The 24,340-nt window shown below is 37.5% G+C and overlaps 1 protein-coding gene across 3 annotated transcripts in view; it reads left to right on the plus strand.

The window, feature by feature from the left end:
* AP1G1 (adaptor related protein complex 1 subunit gamma 1) overlaps positions 1-24,340 on the plus strand; it is an 80,514-nt gene that overhangs the window by 15,102 nt on the left and 41,072 nt on the right. For 2 of the 3 annotated variants that reach the window (XM_060130007.1, XM_060130010.1), the window contains exons 2-3: positions 11,561-11,764; positions 23,572-23,696. In XM_060130007.1, coding sequence (XP_059985990.1) covers positions 11,564-11,764; positions 23,572-23,696 — 326 coding nt within the window. In that variant the 5' untranslated portion in view covers positions 11,561-11,563. Of the gene's footprint in view, positions 1-110; positions 168-11,560; positions 11,765-23,571; positions 23,697-24,340 lie in introns of all 3 variants that reach the window. The other variant, XM_060130009.1, reaches the window with a different exon arrangement.

Here is a 24,340-nt window from a genome sequence, read left to right on the forward strand (position 1 = left end):
ATGCTAATGTTGATGTCATTTATGATGTTGTATTCTCTGTTTTATAACTGTAGTCTAATGGGCCCTGAACTGTTAAACTTCTTTTTTTCATTTTCATTTTCTGATTAAAGACCTTGATCCTGCTGCTTTCTGAATTCAAGATTCTCAAACTTAATGGCTGTATTTCAGTTAAGTATAGTATATGATATTTTGTTCCTTATTGAAGTTTGGTTTAGTTTATTTTTTCCTTGTACAGAGATGCTTGTACAGATGCTTTGACTGTACAGTCAAATAAAGGGAGTACCTTTGATTTATAAATAATGATACTTTTAAAATTGACAAACTGAGAATAGGATGATATGTAATGTGATCATCAAATATTTGTTCTCATAGATTTTTTTTTTTGAAAGAGTTGTGAACTTTCTCCAACAGCTTTTTTTTTTTTTTAATTTATTTTTGGCTGCATTGGGTCTTCATTGCTGCATGCACGCTTTCTCTAGTTGTGGTGAATGGGGTTACTGTTCTTTGCGGTGTGTGGGCTTCTCATTGTGGTGGCTTCTCTTGTTGCGGAGCATGGGCTCTAGGCAGCTTCAGTAGTTGCAGCATGTGGGCTCAATAGTTGTGGCTCGTGGGCTCTAGAGCACAGGCTCAGTAGTTGTGGCACACGGGCTTAGTTGCTCTGCAGCATGTGGGATCTTCCTGGACCAGGGCTCTGACCCATGTCCCCTGCGTTGGCAGGCAGATTCTTAACCACTGCACTGCCAGGGAAGTCCCCCACAGATTTTTAAAGCTGATTCGATACCCTTATTTTTTAGTTGATGGAACAGAGACTTGGAGAAGTCTGGAGGTTTTGCCTTAGGTAGCTTGGCCGACAATGGTGGTTGATTATTAGGATCTTTCTTTTATTGTTTTGGTGCTAACATTTCTTTTAAATATGTTCTTTGTAGAAACAGTGTCTGAGGGATATTCAACATGTTAAGAGTATGTATTTGAAAGATTTAAGAACTTTGTCATTCAAAATCTTCATTCAGAATATAAAACCATAATCTCTAAGGTTTATTAATGTAAGAAGACTTGGGGAGGAGGCCAGAGGAGAGGCTACCTTACTAGGCCCAATTCTGTAGCCCAGTAATTTTTCCTTCCATTTGTTAATTCTTTGACTTTAATTGCTACTACTTCCAATGCATAGTTCCTGTGGTGTGCCTCCCTCCTTTCAGTGATTTGGCCAAAACATAGACACAAGCTTTTTTTTTTTTAAATTTTATTTATTTATTTTTGGCTCTGTTGGGTCTTCGTTTCTGTGCGTGGGCTTTCTCTAGTTGCAGCAAGCGGGGGCCACTCTTAATAGTGGTGCACGGGCCTCTCACTGTCGCGGCCTCTCTTGTTGTGGAGCACAAGCTCCAGACGCGCAGGCTCAGTAGTTGTGGCTCACGGGCCTCGTTGCTCCGCGGCATGTGGGATCCTCCCAGACCAGGGCTCGAACCCATGTCCCCTGCATTGGCAGGCAGACTCTGAACCACTGCGCCACCAGGGAAGACCAGATGCAAGCTTTTTGATTTTCTCTTCTGCAGGATTTGAAATGGCTGGAATTTTAGAATAGACTTTCTTACATATCTAAGGTAGAAATATAGTTTTGTTTATTTATGTTTGGCTGTGTTGTGTCTTTTTTGCTGCACGCGGGCTTTCTCTAGTTGCAGTGAGCAGGGGCTACTCTTCGTTGTGGTGCGTGGGCTTCTCATTATGATGGCTTCTCTTGTTGCGGAGCACGGGCTCTAGGCGTTCAGGCTTCAGTAGTTGTGGCATGCGGGCTCAGTAGTTGTGGCTCGTGAGCTCTAGAGCGCAGGCTCAGTAGTTGTGGCGCACGGGCTTAGTTGCTCCGCGGCATGTGGTATCTTCCTGGACCAGGGCTCGAACCCATGTACCCTGAATTGGCAGGCGGATTCTTAACCACTGCGCCACCAGGGAAGCCCTAAGGTAGAAATAAAGAGAAATACAAGTACTCAAAGATTTGTCATTGTCCCTCTCCATGTAATTAAAGCATTATCCTCTTTTAGTCTCAGTTCACCTGTTTAGAAGTCCAAAAGGGATATAGCTTAACAGGCTTAACAGACACCTTTTCTGACCTGCCTGTGTTTGGAAAGCACTACGTTTCAACATGCCACTCAGGAACTCCTTTCTAGACAGCTTGACACCTTCACACCTTCATGGGGGTTAGCTCAGTAGAGCACCTTTTAGTTCCCTGTCACCCATCCCTACTTTACTGGCAAAGAACATGACTTCATCTTTCAGGTGAGACCTGCCTTCAGCCACCCCTTAAATAAGGGTTTGCTATTATCTTTTATAGGCTGAACAGTTTTGTTTTATTAGCAGTTAAATGTGTCTTAAAGCAGGTTGGAACAATTAGTAACTTTCTCACTAGCCTACTTAATATCCCAAGTGTATATTATTATACCTGGTCAAATAGGTCTAAATTGTTTAATTGAAGGCTTTTTTGTTTACTTTTTAAAAACTCTAATTTTTTAGTTAACATACAGTAAAATTGACCTTTTTTGAAGTGTACAGTCCTGTGAACTTTAACACATGTATAGATTTATGTAATAACCACCACAATTAGCATACAGTTCTATCATCTCAGAAAAACTTCCACAGGCTGTCCCTTTTTAGTCTCCCCAACCTTAACCTCTGGCAACCATTGATCTGTTCTCCATCATCATAGTTTTGTCTTCTTGAGAATTTCATATAAATGGAATCATTCAATATGTAACCTTTTCTGAGACAGTTTTCTTTCATTAGGCATAATACCTTAGAGCTGTGTAATGCCATGTAGCAATAGTTTGTTCCCTTTTAAATTGCTACAGTGTTCCATTTTTATGGATTTACCGCATTTTATTTACAGTTTTTGGCAGTTATGAACAGAGCTTCTATAAACATTCATGTATAGGTTTTTGTGTGAACAAAAGTTTTCATTTTTCTATGATAAATTCCAAGTTGTGGGATTGCTGGGTCATATGGTAAGCGTATGTTTTAAGTTCATAAGAAACTGTCAAACTGTTTTCCAGAATGGCAGTACCATTTTGCATCCCCTCCAGCGGTGTATGAGAGTTCCATTTGCTCTGCATCCTCCCCAGCACTTGGTGTTTTAGCCACTCTAATAGGTGTGTAGCAGTATCTTACTGTGGTTTTAATTTGTATTTCTCTAATGCCTAATGTAGTTGAGCATCTTTTAAATATGCTTATTTATTATCCTTATACCTTTTTGGTAAAGTATCCATTTTAATCTTTTGCCTGTTTTAAAAAACTGGGTTGGTTTGTTTTAACTGTTGTGTTTTTAAGAGTTCTTTAGGGCTTCCCTGGTGGCGCAGTGGTTGACAGTCCGCCTGCTGATGCAGGGGACGCGGGTTCGTGCCCCGGTCCAGGAGGATCCCACATGCCGCGGAGCGGCTGGGCCCGTGAGCCGTGGCCGCTGGGCCTGCGCGTCCGGAGCCTGTGCTCCGCAACGGGAGAGGCCGTGACAGTGAGAGGCTCACGTACCGCAAAGAGTTCTTTATATGTTCTGAATACATAACATGTCCTTTGTTGATATGTGATTTGCAAATATCCCAGTCTCTGTAACTTGTCTTTTCATTTTCTTAGTAGTGTTTTTCATAGCACAAAAGTTTGTACTTTTTATGAAAAAAAAAGTACAGTTTTATCATTTTTTTCTTTTGTGGGTTGTGCCTTTGGTATAATGTCTAAGAATTCTGCCGAACCCCAGGTCATGAAGGTTTTCTCCTATATTTTCTTCTAAAAGTTTTATAGTTGTATGTTTTACATTTAGATCTATGATCCATTTTGAGTTAATAGGTGTGAAATTCAGGTCAAGTTTCTTTTTTTTTTTTTTTTTTTGGCATATGGATGTCCAGGTGTGATGTGCATTGAGTTGTTCATACTATTACCTAATTATCCTTCTGATGTTTGTGGTGATATCCCCTCTTTCATTCCTAATAATTGGTAATTTGTATTGTTTCTGTTTTATCGTCTGGTCAGAGGTTCATCAATTTTATTGGTCTTTTCAAAGAACCAGGTTTTGGTTTCATTGACTTGATATATTTTTTTGTTTTTAATTTAATTGATTTCTGGATTTTTAAAAATTATTATTATTTGCTTTTTTTTTAGTTCTTTTGGGTTTATTTTGCTATTTTTCTAGTTTTTTTTTTTTTTTTTTTTTTTTTGCTGCACCACACAGCTCACGGGATCTTAGTTCCCCAACCAGGGTTGACCACGGATGACCTGGATTGAACCGTACCCTTAGCAGTGAAAGCTTGGAGTCCTAACCACTGGACTGCCAGGGAATTCCCTCTAGTTTCTTAAAGTAGAACCTTATATTGTCAGATTGTTGACATGTTTCTTCTGTTCTTATACAAGCATTTAATGCTGTATGTTTCCCACTAAGCACTGCTTTAGTGTATAACTCAGATTTTGATGTGTGTTTATGTTTTTGTTCACTGTATTTACGAATTTCCCTTGATATTTCCTCTTTTACCCATGGATTATTTCGGAATGTATTGTTTAATTTCCAAGTACACAGAGAGTTTTACAGTTAGCTTTCTGTTACTGATTTCTAGTTTAATTCCCTTACAGTCAGAGACCATATTTTGTATAATTTCCATTCGTTTAAATTTATTAATTATTTTTTTGGCTGCGTGGCTTGCAGAATCTCAGTTCCCCAACCAGGGATTGAACCCCCGGCCACGGCAGTGAAAGCACCGACTCTTAACCACTGGACCGCCTGGGAATTCCCTTTTTTTTTTTAATGGCCCAAGACATGGTCTATCTTGGTGAATGTTCTGTAATTGAGAAGAATGTATATTCTGTTGTTGTTGGTTGGGGTGTTCTATAGATTTGGTTAGATCCAGTTAGTTGACTGTGGCATTCACGTCTTTTACACCTTTGCTGATACTCTGTCTATAGTTCTATTCTTAGAAAGCATGTTGAAGTCTCTAACTATAATTGAGTGGTGGTTTATTTTTCCTTTCATATCCGTCAATTTTTGCCTCATATATGTTTTAGCACTACTGTTGAATACGTTTGCAATTAGGATTGTTGTATTTTCTTGGCGAATTCACCCTTTATCAAGCAGTGGGAGGATAGGGAGTGACTTATGCCATGCTCTTAGGATCACAGCTCCTCTGGTCAGAAGAGCAGAGTCTCCCTTTCCCCGTTTCTAGGTGCCTGCCTGGCTGTTACTGCCATTACTTTTTTGCCACAGCCAGCACCGTTGCAGTATTGCCTAGGGGCACGGGTGGAGTGAAGGACAAAACTAAACAAAAGAGAGCCTTTTCCTCCATTGTCCTTTATATTTCTTTCCCTGCTCCTTGGACCAGAAAGAGAGGGTTTTTCTTAGAGTTCCTTCTCTGTACCCAGCGAGCACTTCTGGGTTTTGGGCTGCCCTTGGGTACAGGCTGGGCAATACTGGAGGAAAATGATAGCTTCTTGCCAGTTTGAGGGAACTTAAAATTCTGCTCTCTTTCTCCAGTCTGCTTGCTGTCATTTATTTTTCAGAGTCCTCAGGTAGCTGTGGCATGCATTTTGTCGAGGATTTTAGTTGCATTCAGAGGAGAGAGAGGAAGGAGTCTCCATGGAGTGTTGTTTATACCCATGTTCACTGGAACTAGAACTTTTTGTTTAGTTTTGATCTTAGAATATATTCTGAAATATACTAAATATAAACTAAATTCAGTACTATGTAAATAAACTTTTGTTTTTCATTCATGCCTATGTGGACAAAAAAAAAAATGTTGCCTGCCGTTTCAGTAAACAAAGAGCGTTTCCAGCCATCAAGCCATCAGCCACTGTTGCCCCTGCAGCCCCCCAGTGGTGTACCCTGAAGGGAATTCAGGATGGAGAAAAACAGGATACCAGCCCTTAGTAGTTAAGATGCATATCAAAGGAATGATTTCAGTAAACCTAGACTCTTGCATTTTCCCATACATAGAAAAGCACTAAAATCATTAACTTAAGATGTCTGTTTTTTGTGATTAACATCTTTTTTTTTTTTTCTTTTTACGGTATGCTGGCCGCTCACTGTTGTGGCCTCTCCGGTTGTGGAGCACTCTGGACACACAGGCTCAGCGGCCATGGCTCATGGGCCTAGCCGCTCCGTGGCATGTGGGATCTTCCCAGACCAGGGCACGAACTCGTGTCCCCTGCATCGGCAGGCGGACTCTCAACCATTGCGGCCACCAGGGAAGCCCTGTGATTAACATCTTTTGATGTTTAACTACATGTTTCTTTTTGTTTTGTTTTGTTTCCTACAAAAACTCATGTGTCCTGGCTTCTCCATTACCTCTTTGGAGCAGTCCCTCAGAGCTGTCTGAGAGGCTCTGTCCCTGGCTATAGTTTCCAGTAATGCCTCAAATAAAACATAATTCTCAACTTCCATGTGCATTTTTTTAGTTGACACCTATTAAGATATTTTCCTGTGATATATAAAGAAGTCAAGTAGTAGTAAGTTGTCATAGCCCAAGGGAAAAAAAATTACTGCTTTTCTCTAAGCTAGAGGCAGCCTTAGCAACTAATTCTGTGACCTTGTGCGAGGTAGTTAACATCCTGCATCCTCAGTTTCTTCCATAAAAAGGTAGTGGCTCTGAGACTTTCCTGGTGGTCCAGTGGTTAAGACTCTGTGCTTCCAGTGCAAGGCCCGCAGGTTTGATCCCTGGTCGGGGAACTAAGATCCCACATGCCGCATGGTGCGGCCAAAAAAAAAGCTAGTGGAATAAACTATATTTCTGTGATTCTGAGGCTGATAGCTGAGAAATTGCTCCAGGTAACTTGTTTTTCTCTCAGCTGGCTTAAACTTTTGTGATTTTTCCCATTGGACTACACGTTTTGGGACTAGATTTAGGCTTTTTCTGATAGTCTTTGTTTGCTCTGTAGAATCATTGAGGTCTTCCTAGAGAGAAGTTATTTCTTAGCAGAGTATTACCATTAATCTCGATTGATTTTTAGATTTCTCTTTTTCCCCACACACCAAGTTAGGGTTGATAATAAATACTATTCTCTTTGAAAGTACAGGGACTTCCCTGGCAGTCCAGTGGTTAAGACTCCATGCTTCCAGTGCAGGGGGCATGGGTTCGATCCCTGGTCAGGGAATAAGCTCCCACATTTGCACAGAATGGCCAAAAGATTTAAAAAAAAAAAAAAGAAGAAGGAAAGAAAGTACAGTGACTGGGCTTTAGACAGTTGAAAACTGATTTTATATTTAGTTCTTGATCTCTGAGAGCTGTAGTAGCTTTATGCTTTTCTTATATTTCACTGTGTTGAAAGAATATAGAGTATGTTGGTTTTGCTTACCCTTAAATTTTGTTTTATCCTGAAGTTCGTGGTATTTATGGTTATTGTGAAAAGTAGTTCTTTATTTAGATCTCTATTAATATTTTTTATTATTTATGAAAAATTTTAAGGATTGAAATGCCTTGTTTGTCGAGGCTTTTTTTTTTTTTTTTCCGGTACGCGGGCCTCTCACTGTTGTGGTCTCTCCCGTTGCGGAGCACAGGCTCCGGAGGTGCAGGCTCAGCGGCCATGGCTCACGGGCCCAGCCGCCCCGCAGCATGTGGGATCTTCCTGGACCAGGGCACGAACCCGTGTCCCCTGCATCGGCAGGCGGACTCTCAACCACTGCGCCACCAGGGAAGCCCCTGTTGAGGCTTTTTGACTTTTAAAAAGCTTTTGGTTATGAACAATTTCTAATACACATGAAAATAGAGAATAATATAATGTACCATCATGTATTTATCATATACCTTCATCAGTGATCAATATTTTGCCCATTTTGTTGCATATTTTTCTCTCCTATTTTCCTTCCTCAGTATTTTTTCCCCCGGGAGTATTTTCTTTTTTTAACATTTATTTATTTATTTATTGCTGCGTTGAGTCTTCGTTGAGGCACTTGGGATCTTCATCGCGGCATGCGAGATCCTTCTTTGTGTGCGGGCTCTTTGTTGCGGTGCTTGGGCTTCTCTCTAGTTGTGGCACACGGGCTTAGATCCTCGACCAGGGATCAAACGTGCGTTCCCTGCATTGGAAGGTGGATTCTTAAACCCTGGACCACCAGGGAAGTTCCTCCCCCGGGAGTAGTTTAAAACAAATCCTAGCAATCATATTATTTCATGTATATATAATGTTTTTTTATTTATTAAAAAAATTTTTTTTTTTGGCCGCACCGCACGGCATGTGAGATCTTATGTCCCCCTGCATTGGAAGTGCTGAGTCTTAACCACTGGACTGCTGGGGAAGTCCAATATAATGTTTATTTTTGAAGTATTGGGAAGAACTCTTGGAGTTTTAATACCAGGTTCAGGTGCTAGCTCTGTCAGCTACCGCCTTTGTGACGTTAAGCAAGTTGAATAGTTGCTCTAAGACCAAGTTTCATCAAAGGCAAAGTGGGGATAATGATTTTCTGCCCTTACTTCAAAATGATCTAAGGAACAAATGAGATGATGAAGATAATAAATGTAAAAGTGCTTTGTAAACTACAAACGCTAGACCCTTGAATAGTTCTTTTAAAAAGTAACAAAACAGGGGCTTCCCTGGTGGCGCAGTGGTTAAGAATCTGCCTGCCAGTGTAAGGGACACAGGTTCGAGCCCTGGTCCTGGAATATCCCACATGCTGCGGAGCAACTAAGCTCGTGCGCCACAACTACTGAGCTCTGCACTCTAGAGCCCACGAGCCACAACTACTGTAGCCCACGTGTCTAGAGCCCATGCTCTGCAACAAGAGAAGCCACCGCAATGAGAAGCCCGCACACCGCAACAAAGAGTGGCCCCTGCTCACCCCAACTAGAGAAAGCCCGCAGGCAGCAACGAAGACCCAACACAGCCAAAAATAAATAAATAAAATAAATTTATATATTAAAAAAAAGTAACAAAAACAGCCTTATACAGGTAGTTTTGCATAGTTTAGGACACACAATCTTAAGAGGGCCAATATACCAGAGCATATCAATACCTAGGGAACTTTTCTAAATTCCTAATGTACTATCCCTACCTTGAGGATTGATACCATAGTGAACTGATTGGAGTGGGACATCCTCCTGGTATATTAGATTAGAACAACATTGAAAGTCATTGGTTTAGGATTCCACAGCTAATATGTACTGAAGGTGATTGTAATGATTATCTAATTCTATCATTTTTCTTAACTTTGAGGTATAATATGTATAAAATAAAATGCAACTGTTTTAAGTATACAGTTTGGTGAATTTCAAGAAGTGCATATATCCATTTCTATCACCGCAGAAGGTTTCCTTGCATCCCAGTCCAGTCCCTATCTTTATCCTCTCAGGTAATCATTGGTCTCTTTGCCATCACTGTAGGTGAGACTTGTCTTTCTTAGAGTTTCATATAAGTGAAATCATACAACATGTACTCTCTTGTTCTTGTTTCTTTTGCTCAGCAGAATGTTTTTGAGACTCTTGTATGTTGTGTATTGGTTCTGTTTTATTCTGAGAAGTATTCTTTTATAGGGGTATACTGATTATGATTCACCTGTTTATGGACATTTGGGTTGTTTCCAGTTTGTGGCAATTATAAATGAAGCTTCTTTGAACATTTGTGTACATGTCTTGGTGAGAATATATATTTTCATTTCTCTTGGGTAAATACAGAGTGGATTTGCTGAATCATATGCCAAGTGTATATTTAACGTTATATGAAGTTGCCAAACTGTTTTCCAAAGTATTTGAACCATTTTACATTCCCGTGAGCAGTCTGTGAAAGTTCATTTGTTCTATATTTTTGCCTACAATTTTAGCCATTCTAATGGTGTGGAGTGATATCTCTTTATAGTTTAATTTGCATTTCCCTGCTGACTGATGATGTTAGCATCTTTTCATGTGCTTACAGCCATTCATATACCTTCTTTTGAGAAGTGTCTATTCAAATCTTTTCCCCATTTTTAAGTAAGATTGTTTTATTTTTGAGTTGTAGAAGTATATATTCTAAATACAAGTCCTTTGTAGGATAGGAATTGTATTATTTCTCTTTCTGTGGCTTGCCTTATTTTTATAATGACATCTTTTGAAGGGTAAAAGTTAAAAATTTTTATAAAATGCGAGTTATTAATTATTTCTTTTGTATTTTTTGCTTGTGTATGAAATGATTGCTTAAACTCACATTTCCAAAGATTTCCTTCTGTGTCCCATTTTGAGTTAATTTTTGTATATTGTGTGAGGTTAGGGTCCAGGGTTAATGTTTTTCTTCTCATGTAGATATCCAGTTGTGCCAGCACCACTTGTTGAAAGACTATCCTTCCTCCTATTGAATAACCTTGGCCCCTTTGTTGAAAATCAGTTGAACATATTTGTGTAGGTCTATTCCTAAACTTTCTGTTTTGCTCCATTATTCTCCGTCTGTCCTTAAATTAAGTTCCACAGTGTCTGGATTACTGTAGCTTTGTAGTATTTCTTGAAATTAGGTAGTGCAAATTCTCCACCTGTGGGGTTTTTTTTTTAATTTTCGTAATTGTTTTGTCTATTATAGGTCCTCTTATTATTATTACTTTAAAAAATATTCATGAGAATATGACACCAGTAGTGTTTTGGACAAAAATTTGTCACCTGCCATTTCAGTAAACAAAGGATGTTGTAGCTGTGAAACCATCAGCCACTGCAGCTGTCCTGCATGGTGCACCTTGAGGGGAATTCGGGATGGAGAAAAACAGGATACGGGCCCTAGATAGTTAAGATGCATATCAAAGGAATGATTTCAGTCAGCCCAGACTCTTGCATCTTCCCATACATAGAAAAGCACTAAAATCATTACCTTGAGACGTCTGTTTTTGGGATTAGCAGTCATCTTTTGATGTTCAACTACATGTTTTTTTTACACAGCAAAACCTCCTATATATCCTGGCTTCTCCCTTACTTCTTTGGAAGAGCTATCTGAGATGCTGTATCCTGGGCATCAGTAATGCCCTGAATAAAACATAGTTCTCAGTTCTTAGGTTGTGCGTTTTTTTCAGTTGACAGTTTTGTATGCTGAGATCAGTTTATTATTTTTTTCCTCATCACATTTTCAAAGAGTACCTAGGATACTGAGATGATTATGCTTCTTGGAAAGGTGTTTAAATCTGATATTTGGTCTTTTCTCCTAAACTTTCATTTTGTTGAATTGAGCTTTAATTATGATCATATTGAGTATTTCTCTGATACTTTGTTGAGCTTTGTTGAGTTTAACAACAGTTGAGCAGAAAATATCTATCTTCTTAAAGGTTAGGCATAGGCCTTTCCTTAATTTAAGGATTGCCTAAAGATTTGGGTTGAGTTAGTTCCTAAGATAGTTTGATATTAGTGATAGGCTTTACGTCATTGGTGTATTTTATGTCTTATTTTGCTTTAGTTAATACTTAACATTTTTATTTGTGTTCTTTCCAGAGGTTTAATGAATTGAGGGGTTTGTATGTAATAGCTTTGCTGGAACTTTGTATTACTGGACTCAGCAAGTCTTAAATTCTTAAAAATCAGAAATGTGTGTGGGAAGTTGTGTGAATGGTTTTGGTAGTAAAAAATATGAACGTCTTTATTTAATGTCTTTCCATATCCAGAGGATGCCAGCCCCCATCAGATTGCGGGAGCTGATCCGGACCATCCGGACAGCCCGAACCCAAGCCGAAGAACGAGAAATGATCCAGAAAGAATGTGCTGCAATTCGGTCATCTTTTAGAGAAGAAGACAATACATACCGGTGTCGGAATGTGGCAAAATTACTATATATGCACATGCTGGGCTACCCTGCTCACTTTGGACAGGTAGGCTGGGCTGAGACCACATCTAGCAAGGGTACTCTTATTTTAATGTCAATAGGTCAGGGATTGTTAGTCTTTCCTGTTGGGGAGGACAGGCTATTTTTGATGTCCTTGTAGTCTGATTATTGTGGACTGAGGGTAGAATTGAGAGAGAAAGCTGCAGACCTGGGAAGGCATGATATTGCCATCAATTCCTTTCCATTGGGAATCTCTCATTATGTGGATTAGGGTATGTTTTAATGGTGGCAGTGAGTTTAAAGATTGACCGGGATTAACCAGTAGATTGTGATTGTTCTGACAGAGGGCCTGGACTATAATGAGTATACATTTAAAAAAGTTTGCTAAACGTTTTCTTAATTATTTCCTCAGTGCAGTGATACTATGAGGAACACTGACAGATGTTTTTAAGTAAAAGAAATTAGGTAGTTGCCAAGTAATAGGATTTAAGGATTTTGTCCTAATTACCTCATTCCTTGATAGCTATAACCACTGTACAGGTCTGCTTCTTGATTTGCTCCCACATACAAACACATACAGCCAGTCTGGGCATGATATTCTTGGTGATAAGTGCTTTCTTCTTTCCACGTTTGTTGTGGAGATTGAGTCACAGAGAAGGGTATAGTGGGTTGTTTTTTAATTCTTATGAATGCTATTGAATTTTATTTCACTTAAGAATTTAATTATATGCTAAGTAGTCTTTTTATGGAAAAGACTGCAAAATTAAAAGAAACAATGTGCAATATTAGGTACAAGTAGAAAAAAATACTACCCATATTTGCATTATTCAAAGATAATGTTGTTAATGTTTTGATATATTTATCAGGAAAGATGGTCATCAGTTTATCTTCTGTTCAGCTCATTAACTTCAGTGGAAGGAAATTCCCTCACCCTTAGGTTAAAACAAAAAAGTAATGGGATTGGGCTTCCCTGGTGGCGCAGTGGTTGAGAGTCCGCCTGCCGATGCAGGGGACACGGATTCGTGCCCCGGCCTGGGAGAATCCCACATGCCGCGGAGCGGCTGGGCCCGTGAGCCATGGCCGCTGAGCCTGTGCGTCAGGAGCAAAAGTAATGGGATTGAATTTTACCAGGCTGACCTGGGTTACTTTTATGCTCATTTTGGGGCAGGAAATGAGATCAGCCTCTCTAGAAATACATGGTTGAGAGTGGGAGAGCATTAATTCCCCAAAGGAAAATTGAGGTGTTAATATCAGAGGAAAGGACCAGATACTAGGCAGTCAAAAACAACAGCTGTCTTCTATAAATAAACATCATATGCTTTTACTATATCAGAAATGGATCTAGGTGTGGTTATGCATGTAGTATGTGACATAATTAGTATAAAGCAAGTAGATATTCATATATTCTTTTTGGTTGATTTTAAGTAGACTCATTAAGTTAGATAGTCAAGGGAAGGGAAGACTCCTAATCCTTCCACTCAGAGTGTACTGCTGTTAACATCATGGAAACAGTAGATTTATATACTCCAAAGGGTGTACTTTATTTATTTATTTATTTATTTATTTTTGCGGTACGCGGGCCTCTCACTGTTGTGGCCTCTCCCGTTGCAGAGCACAGGCTCCGGACGCGCAGGCTCAGCGGCCATGGCTCACGGGCCCAGCCGCTCCGCGGCATGTGGGATCTTCCCAGACCGGGGCACGAACCTGTGTCCCCTGCGTCGGCAGGCGGACTCTCAACCACTGCGCCACCAGGGAAACCCCAAAGGGTGTACTTTAAAGACAAACTCTTGAATTTAAAATCATAGGATAGACTTTGGTGATATTTCATTTTGTAAAGGAGTTTTCTCTATATATCTCTAAGATTTATTTTTATAACATGTTTAAATAAAACTGCTTTTCAGGTCTGTCTAGGTGTTTTGGAACTTAATTAGATAAAACATTTAAGTCTTAGGCGGAGAGTGTTCACACTCAAGGCAAGTTTTGATACCAAAAAAATAAAGATTTTTCTGAGTGGGAATAGGAATCATAATTTTAAGGCCCTCATTCTGTTTGGATAAGGGAATTCAAACATTCCCTCTGAATAAGTCACGGCCCTATCCGTATCAGTAATTTGGTACCCTACCCATTGGAATTGCCTTTATAATGTACCCATAAAAAGGTTCCTATCAAGATTCTCTCTCCTGCATGTATGAATCACAGTGTCATTTTCATTTAATTATGTGTAAAAACAGCCAGCCTTTAATTGCATTTTATTTGTTAGATGTGCACTGTTCATTATGATAGCCACTAGTTGTGTAGCTTTGGAAATGTGGCTAGTTCAACTGAGGTGAATATTAAAGGAAAATAAATTTTGGGTGGGTACTTGATGCAGTTATTGGAAAACTTTTAAATATGTTTTAAAACTTGGGTATGTGAATCTATTTATCAATTGTGAGTTTTATGAAATCTAAATACAGTTCACATATTTCTGATGGATATGTAGTGTACAAATTAAGATGTGCTGTAAGTGTAAAACATACTGTATTTAGAAGCCTTAGTACAAAAGAAAGATGTAAAATAGCTAACTAATAATTTATATGCTGATTATATGTTGAAATGATATTTTAGGTATATTGGGCTGAATAAAATATATTATTAAAGCTAATTTCACCTGTTTCTTTTTCACTGCAGTATCTAACATGATACTGTACAACAGAAATTAAATATGAGCCAGATGTATAATTTAAAAATTTCTAATAACCATATTTTAAGAGTCTTATTTAAATTTTACAATAAAACCCATGAGGTAGATAGTATCCTCATAGTACAGATGAGGAAACTGAAATTTAGGGTTTAAGTGACTTATTTAAACTGAAATTTAGAGTTTAAGTGACTTAAGTGACTCAACCTTGTATAACTCTAAAACCTATTCATTCTTTGTGTTTAGTTTAAATCTATAAATAGCTATTTGCTTTAAGTTAATTATTTTAGCCCTGCCTTGCAGTAAAAAGGATTTGAGATGGCATATGTTACCAGCATCTATTTAAAAGGGAAAAAGAATAGTAGAAGGTAAGAGTTAGGAGAAGGAAGAATTCAGAACACAAGGCCTGTGTAGTTGCTGTTAGGGAGGCAGCTCAGGCAAGAAAAAAAAGATTCAGTTATGTGGTTGTTATTACTAGAATTTAAGAGCACAGTTGCGGGAACCAGACTGCCTCGATGTGAATTGGCTTTGTTACTTTGCTGTCTGTGTGGTTTTGAGCAAGAACCTATTAACCTTTCTTGTTTCCTCATATGTAAAATAGGGATATTTGTGATACTACTTTATAGGGTTATTCTAAAGGTTAATTAAATTAATAAATGTTAAACATTTATGTTTTGTTCTTAAAAAACTGTCAGACATTACCAATTTTACCATTTCCTAAGGGACAGCAAACAAAATTTAGGAAAAGCACTGAATTCTAAAAGGGATGTTCTTTCATGGGTCTTTTATTTAGGGCTCTTTTAGTAATGTAAGAGACAATATCCTCAACATTTTTACAACAAAAGCAATGATAGATTTCCTGTAGGGTGTGTAACCTTTCACGTGTCTGGCTTAAACACAACCCAGAAATAAAGTTGAATATCTGAAGAAGTGGGTAGATTGCAGGAGTAGAAAATGGTGACTCAGGGCCCAGATTCTTCACAGATGTATTTTGTTTGTCCTGCACAGTACTTAAAATTGTTTTGAGTTTGCTGTCTATGTATAAAAATCAAAGAACTTCTCATGGAAATCTGGGTTCCTAGTTTCTCTGAGAAAGTCAGAGGATTTGGCAACACTGGATCCACATTTTCACATGGTAGTAGTAGGCTAGGGACCTTCTCCAGGCTGGGCATGCGTTCTGTTTCTCCCCAGTTCCATCCTGGCCTGCTGTACCCAATTACCTGTCTGCAATAGTCTTCCTCTCCATCAGTATAGTATAGTATAGCATTTCACTTCCTTAGGTTCTCTAAAGTTTTACAGTATTCTCCATAAGGTCTTACACATCTTTGGTGAAACTTATTGGTAGGTTCCTTGGAGCTCTTGTTCCTATTGGAAATAGCATTCTTTAATTTTTTTAATAATTATGTTGTAGGTATATAGAAATATAATTGATTTTTGTCTATTTATCTGCCTAGCAACATTACTTAGTTCTAAGAGTCCCTGTGGACTCTATTGTTTCCATATGGTCAACAATACTGTCTGCAAATGATGGCAGTTCCCTTCCTTTTCCATCCTTAAACATTTTCTTATTTCCTTATTATACTGTACATGTAGAACAATATTGAAAAGAAGAGGTGATAGTAGGCATCCTTGCCTTGAGCACACTTAAGCTCAGATTGTGGTCTCCAAATACCCTTTTATTCTAAAAGGGTCAGGCCCATTAGAAAGATGGCTGATCCCAAATCTGGGGCAGGAAATGTACAAAATAAGCTTGGACTGTTGTACTGTACCAGAAGGCAAGAAAAACTGCAGAGGTCATTTTAAAAGGATATGGTAGCCACAAGAGGAGGCTGTCATGCCTCAAAATGAGAAAGTTTGAGCTTTTAATAAAAGTAATAATTGTAGTTGAAACATACCAAGTAAGTTTATATCAGTGAGTTCATAATAATTTAAAAATTTTTTGAAAACTTCATTGGTCATCTTTGGAAGATACTAGGGAACTGACTCATTATTTTGAAAACTGATAAATGAAAGAAACAAACATTTATCCTGCCTTTCCTTACCCGTAGTTCCTTGTAAAGGAATTATTGCTAAGTTCCTTCTGAAGGAACTATTGGTGATCCAATGGTATACATAGAGAAATTGCTCCTTAGAGGAATAATCCAGCTAATGAAGAAGGAATGGAAGAATTAGGATATTACCATTTTGCAATTCCTGATGATCGCCGGTGCTGCTCACGTCACAGGAGAGACAACCACCAGAAATAATTATATGCCTCCTGATGAAAGTTCATACCACCACCTGTGAATTATATTTGCTAAATCAAAACAAAAGAAAAACTGATAAACCTGAATCTGATCAAGGCTCCTTGTCTGTTTAAAAAGAGACGTTTTATAAGTGTTCATTGTAGTTTTGTTTCTGTTAGGAAAGCATTGGGAACAATCTGTATCTCCACAAAAAGAATAGGTAGGTTGGGCTTCCCTGGTGGTGCAGTGGTTAAGAATCTGCCTGCCAATGCAGGGGACATGGGTTTGAGCCCTGCTCCGGGAAGATCCCACATGCCACGGAGCAGCTAAGCCTGTGTGCCACAACTGCTGAGCCTGCGCTCTAGAGCCCGTGAGCCACAACTGCTGAGCCCGTGTGACACAACTACTGAAGCCCACGTGCCTGGAGTCTGTGCTCCGCAACAGGAGAAGCCACGGCAATGAGAAGCCCACGCACTGCAACGAAGAGTAGCCCCCGCTCGCCACAACTAGAGAAAGCCCGCGTGCAGCAACAAAGACCCAACACAGCCAAAAATAAAATAAATAAAAAAAATAAATTTATTTAAAAAAATGAATAGGTAAGTTGTATATTCATACATGGGATGCTCTATAGCAATGAATATGACTGAATTAGAGCTTCTTGTCTGGATGTGAGTAGTGCTCAAAAGATGTTGAGTGAAAAGAGCAGGAATACAATATGATACTTTGTGTAAAGTTTAAAACATTCAGAAACAATTGTCTCTACATGTATAGCTAAGGACATGACATGACAATGATCAACAGCAGTTTTGAGTTTTGGTCAGTCCTGGGATAGAGAGAGGGAACAGATTGAGGCAGACTATTCAGAGGGATTCAGTTGAATTTGTAATATTAAATTTATTAAAATAAATAGGGTAAAATGTTAAGATTTGATAAAGCTCCTTGGTGGGTCAAATTTTTGAGTAAAATATTTCATGATAAATTTTCTCAAGAGAAAAAGAAATGGGATACAATAGGAATGTTAATGCCAGAAGAATGAAAAAACAGGCTCTGGTCCATGTAGATTTTATGTTGCCAAGCTACACAGTGGTAAAGCAGTTATAATCTTGTTCTTGAAAAATTGTGTGTGTGTGAGTGAGTGAGTGTGTGTGTGTGTGTGTGTGTGTGTGTGTGTGTGTGTATGTGTATAAACTGGAAAGTTATTTCTGAGCATTAAAATGAAATACAAATAACTAAGACCTAACCAATCAGTTGCAGATCCGTTAATGTTTACAATATTTTAATTGCATCTTTTCATCAAGATGATTGTTCACATCATAAAGCTCAATGTTAAATTAAAAGCAAATGTATATGTGCATTTGACCTTTTGGGAAATTGTTCTAAAAGCTAACAAAATGAGTGCAGCTTTTTCTAAAGGGCAACCAGATTAAATGCTGATAAAAGGCAATATATTTGTACTTGCTTCAGAAAAATGTAACAAGGCCAGAAACTTGGTAAAGTTCTCCTATTAAAAATTGCTTTGAAATTCAAGGAAAATTGGAGCATTGAGTCATCTAGGAAAAGTATGTAAAAATTAAGTTGTTTGGCTTTCTCTCAAATCTACTCCATCAGAATATCCTGGGGGTGACATATATATATATATATATATATATATATATATATATAAATCTTAGAACCCTCCCAGGTGATTTTGATTAGTGATTTTTAAGGCACTGTATTTGTTCTAAAGGAGGCTGATAACTTCAGTCCCTTAAGGCTTGTTGCTTATGGCTCTCTGGAATGCTTCTGCTGAGAAAATATTCTGAGAAAAATTCAAGGATCAGCTGGAGAGAATTAGGGACTATTTGCCTTGGAAGACATGGAGTGTAGGACAGCTGTTAGGGTGCTGTCTTCCATGATGTGGCTCAGTTACCTAAGTGATAAGGAAACTAGGCCCAGATTGTTGAAATAACTCACTTAGGTCTCTTAGCTAGAACCAGGATAAGAGAGGCAAAGCTCCTAACTGGTTTCTTTCTGTTCCACTAAGTGTTATATAAAGAGATAGAAACCTTTCTCAGATGTTTTCTTAGTTTCTAACCTGAATTGGGTGGCCTTCCTACTTTGTTTTCACAGTAGCTTGTGCATGACTGTCACGGTATATATCTATCATATGTTATGATAAATATTCAAATGCTGGTTTTCTTTTATGTGTCTTTCTGTGTGTCAGTGAGAATGACTAGCACATTGGTTTGGACACAGCAGGAGCTTTCTAAATTAAAGGAAAACCACAGTGTCTCAAAACACTTGGAAAATAAATATAAAGAAATCAGTGAGTAGCAAAGAGTTACCACAGTCAACCCTTTGGGATGTAGGTGGGGGGAGAGGGAGAAGGTTGCTGTGGGTAAGCAAGTATCAATATATTAAGACCGGTTGTTAAGGAAGAAATTGATAGTAGGTGAAGAATACAAAATAACTGTCAGCAGAAAAGAGCAGAGCCCTTGTGGGGAATAGAGATAAGAAGGGAGCATACTTCTTAACATGTTCCTACGGCATCGCAGGTATGATAGAATAGCACAGTAATTGCTCATTATGAATTTAAGTTATCTTTAAAAGGTAGTTTCCATTTACTGAGTTATATTTTCATATGATTTTCTTAAATTTTTCAAAGGCTTTTTCATGAAACGATTCCAAGACTCAAATGCTTTTTTGCTATTTTTTGAAATATATGTTTAACTTTGGAGGGGGAACAAATGATTTCAGTTGTTTTTTTCCTTTTTAATTATAGTATTATTGTATTAACTTTTCTAACTACAAGTTAGATGTAAGTTCTCTTTATCCTGCAGTTTTTTCTCTCCCAGCCCAATATTATTTATCTTTGAAATAAATAATGACAGTTCATCGATGCAAAATTCAAAGGATACAAAAGGATATATGATGAAAACTCTGCTTTCTATCCTCTTCCAATCACTTAGTTTCTTTCCTTATAGGCAACTTGTGGTATTCATTTCTTGACTATACTTCCAGAGACACTTAATACATCTCCAGGCAATGGACATGTATATTCTCGCCTCTTCCAAAAATATATTGTAACATACTGTATGCACTGTCCACTTATTAATCTGTCTTGAAGATTAACCCATACCAATATATAAGCTTCCTTGTACTTATTTTTTTCCAACTTTATTGACATGCTCATGGTAGTAAATACAGCGTAATATTCTGTTATATGTGTGAATCTATTTAACTGATGTCTTATTAATGGACATTTGTTTTCAATCTTACTGTTTAAAGTAATACTACAATGGAATAATATCCATTATTTTGCTCATGTGTGAATATAAATGCATTGTAAGTTCCTAAAAGTGGATTTGTTGAGTCAAAGGGTATGTCTGTTTGTAATTTAGATAGACCAGATCTTTCTTACTGCATCTTGTGCCAGTTTACACTGCCATTACTAATGTCCTTGCACTGTTATGACAGTTTTTTATCTTTGCTAATATAATAGGTTAAAAAGTGGTACCTCAATATGGTTTTGATTTGCATTTCTTTTTCTTTTTTAATAACTTCATTGAATCATATTTTGCATATCATATAACACACCCTTTTCAGGTGTACAGGTCAATAATGTTTTAGTTAATTTTCCTAGATGGGTTTGCATTTGTTTTATGAGGAGATTGAACTTCGTTTTGTATGTTTGAATTATTTCTTAGTTTGAACTGTCTGTTCAAATTCTTTGACTTTTTATATTCGTTGTTGGTCTTTTTTTTGGCGATACGCGGGCCTTTCACTATTGTGGCCTCTCCCGTTGCGGAGCACAGGCTCTGGACGCGCAGGCTCAGCAGCCATGGCTCACGGGCCCAGCCGCTCCGCGGCATGTGGGATCTTCCTGGACCGGGGCACGAACCTGTGTCCCCTGCATCGGCAGGCGGACTCTCAACCACTGCGCCACCAGGGAAGCCCCGTTGTTGGTCTTTTTAAAAATAAGTTTGTAGAATCCTGTTGTATAGGATTTCGTGTCTGTGAAATGAGTTGCAAATATTTTTTCCAAGTTTGTCATTTGTCTTTTGCTCACAGTTTGGGGTAAAAGCAAAAGTTTTCTGTTACCTTGGTGGTGGACTGTTTAAGGTGGATTTAAAGCCAGATTTGTGGGTTAGCAGTGTTTCAGGTGGCGGTTTCAAGTAGCTTTAAGTGAGGAGCAGTAGTACTAGATGGAAGTTGAGGTTGTTGTCTAAGGGGTAGATACATTTAATTGGTTACTATTTTTTTTCTGTTCTGTAACTCATGTAAGTGTTGAGTTGTGTTTTTAGTGATTGCTGCTCAAAAGTGGATGCCCTCTCCTCACATTTACTGACATCCCATTGTATTCTCCTCCAATCATTTTCTTTTTCAACATTTGAAAACCTTGATAACACTTTTAATGATGACACGTAGTACAGTCTGAGCTCTGTTTGCTGGCCACTGTAAGTGTGAAGTGTGATCAGAGTTAATCCTTCACTGGAGTATGTATTTCAGAGGCCATTTCCAGTGTATAATCTTGTATTTTCCCCGCAAATTTGTCACCTTCAAAAAAAAACAGCAGCTCATTCTTAGAGCAAAGTCACTGTACCAACAGGAAATATTAGAAAAGAATTAATTTAGTATTTGTCCCTTTAATTTTAGTTTTTCTTTTGGCTATTTAGTTATTAGGTAAGTTTTAACAGCTGTCACAAAAAGCAACAAATTGTACTCACCAGTCATCAATGACTTTTAGTGTGACTGTCTTAAAACTTGGCCTTTAAAAATATGAAGTAATATTAATGCCTGAGTGTCCTTCTCATTAGTTCACCTTAAGAAAAAAAAGTTGGATAGTTTGTGTAATGTTTGCTGTTTGCCTGAAGCATGATTCAGTGAGGATGATAAACATTTCAGTGATACCTGATTCTTAGAACATTTTCTTCTACTGCTAAAATATTTATTTATAGAATGATTAAATGGGAAGATTTAAAAACCTTCAGTTTGAAAAAGAGAAAGATTTTTCTAATAACATTTTAACTTGTGATTTTCTCATTCACCTCAGCAGTAATTTTTCTGCTGACATTGTAAGAATGACTATAAACATCTTCTATTTCAGAAGTTGTTTTTGAAATTTAAGTTGAATGTGTAGACGGAAGGGAAGGGTTGTTAGATAACCTTTGTTGATCTCAGAGGCATTTCAGTTTTCCTTGGGATCCTGGTTATTCTCCCTTTGAGGCTTCTTTGACTTGCTCATGATGGTGTAGTCATCCCACAACCTTTAGGTGTTTTCATTGTAGGTACATTGAGAGAGCAGTTTTTAGATAGCTCGAAACAGGTTTATTTGTAAACTCTTTTACATTTCTCAGTTTGACTTTCATACTTACAGGCAGATTCGTGTGGGAAGTAGTCTCATGTGATCTTACATTCCTGTCTACACCAGTCTGCATCTGAGCCCCTTTCCTTGGAATACAGTGATTCTAAATGGGAGCATAGTTTGAAAAACCCCTCTTGAAGAGTCTAACTTGTGTATGCCCTTTGTAAACCACTGCCCGAGAGGGAATGTTTGGCCTCTTCCATGTTCGTCAAGATGGAATGATAAAGTATATCAGAGTGACTGTGATGTTCAAGAAAGGCTAAGTAGAGAGACAAACTGTTTAAATACAAGGACTCTTTTTTTTAATTGAAGTATTGTTGATTTACAATATTGTCTCAGGTGTATAGCAAAGTGATTGAGTTTTTTATATATATATATATTTTCAGATTATTTTCCATTATAAGTTATTACAAGATATTGAATATAGTTTCCTGTGCTATACAGTAAATCCTTGTTCCTTATCTATTTTATGTTTAGTAGTTTGTATCTGTTAATTACTCCTAATTTATCCCTCTCCCTCTCTCTTTCCCCTTTGGTAACCATAAGTTTTCTATTTCCTGAGTCTGTTTCTGTTTTGTAAGTAGATTAATTTGTATTATTTTTTAGATTCCACATATAAGTGATATCAAATAACGTTCGTCTTTCTCTGACTTACTTCACTTAATATGATAATCTCTAGGTCCATCCATGTTGCTGCAAATGGTACTATTTCATTCTTTTTTATGACTAATATTCCATTATATGTATATATACATATATATTTTTATACACACACACACCACATCTTAAACCAATCATCTGTTGATGGGCACTTGGCTTGTTTCCATGTCTTGGCTATTGTAAATAACTACACGGATTCTTAAGCTCTGAGGATTGTGTAAAGAAGAATTGTGTAAAGAAGAAGAAATATAAAACATTTTAGGTTAATTCCATTACTGGGTTTTCCTCTGGCTTGTGTGTGTTTGTTTACTTCTGTATTTGATTTCTAAAACCTCACCTCTCCATAGTACTTGGTTCGAGCCCTAAGTGTAGCACTTTCCACCTTATGTTAAAGTTAGTTATTGTCTATCTCTTCTTCAGTTGTACATTCCTGGTGTTTAGGACACTGTTTGGCACCTTGGTATGTTTCCAGTTACTGAGTTTTTGATATTCACAATAGGAACCAGACATTAAATACACACATGAGCTTGGTGCTCGTTTAATATAACCTGGGAATTAAATTAGGAATTAAGTTTATTAAAACCTTATGACAAAAAAAAAACAAAAACCTTATGACAACACTTTAGTAGTTTGTATGAATATGTAGATCTAAGGTAAACTTCACAGATTATTTGGATGGCAAATACCATAGGACCTTGACAAGATGATCTATTCCAGAACTTGATTATTATGATCAAGATATTGAACGGTCTTAAACCTTTGCCTTTTATTTGGTTTTATTTAGGTGGTTTGATGATACAGGTTATAACTATGTACTTTAGTTAACCATTGACTCTGGGTTAAAAACATTGTTTTTCTGATTATGGTAGCAATTTCTTAATTTTTTTCTTTTCCTTTTTTCTTTCTTTCTTTTTAAAAATTATTTATTTATTTTTTATTTGTAGTTGGAGTGCCTCAAGCTTATCGCCTCTCAAAAATTCACAGACAAACGCATTGGCTATTTAGGGGCAATGCTGCTGTTAGATGAAAGACAAGATGTCCATCTTCTCATGACCAACTGTATCAAGAAGTAAGTCTTAATTTCTTTCTTCCAATAACTACTTTGTACTTTTAGGTCTTTTTTATAATAAGACATAAAAAGCTTCTATTTATTGATTTTCTATTTACTGTCTAGAATATATCTGAGCTGCTTTTGGTTCTATAGCTTATATGTAAACAGGCTAAGCAAAGGATTAAAACTTCTGTAGGGGATAATTTAACTGAAGGTATTGCTGTACATCTTGAGTCATAGCAACTATTTAGCCATGAATAAGCATTTGGACTTTCATAGAATAGAAAGAGCATTGGTAAATCTGAGCTTTCTTATCATATATTTTTTTGAATACCATGAGTAATGAAACATTGTGTTTATTAAATAATTACCAGTGTATATTCTTAATAAATACCATTTAAAGGTAAAAAGAGAGGTCTTGTTTGTCAGCAGTCTAACCCCAGATTTCAGTTGCTGGGAATTATATTTAGCCCTGTGAATTTTTGTGTATAAGTCCTTTTTTCTCTAATGGGTGCTTTACTGATTTACTAGTCCAGTTATGTGTTTAACTTACAAAGTTAATGCTTGCCATTCTGGAGAAATTAGAGGACCTGTGAGTAGGGAATTAACAGTTCTCAGTATCTCTTTTTTTTTTTAATTAATTTATTTATTTTTGGCTGCGT

This window comes from Lagenorhynchus albirostris, chromosome 19 (assembly GCF_949774975.1).
Source record: "Lagenorhynchus albirostris chromosome 19, mLagAlb1.1, whole genome shotgun sequence".
In the NCBI taxonomy this organism is placed as follows: Eukaryota; Metazoa; Chordata; class Mammalia; order Artiodactyla; family Delphinidae; genus Lagenorhynchus; species Lagenorhynchus albirostris.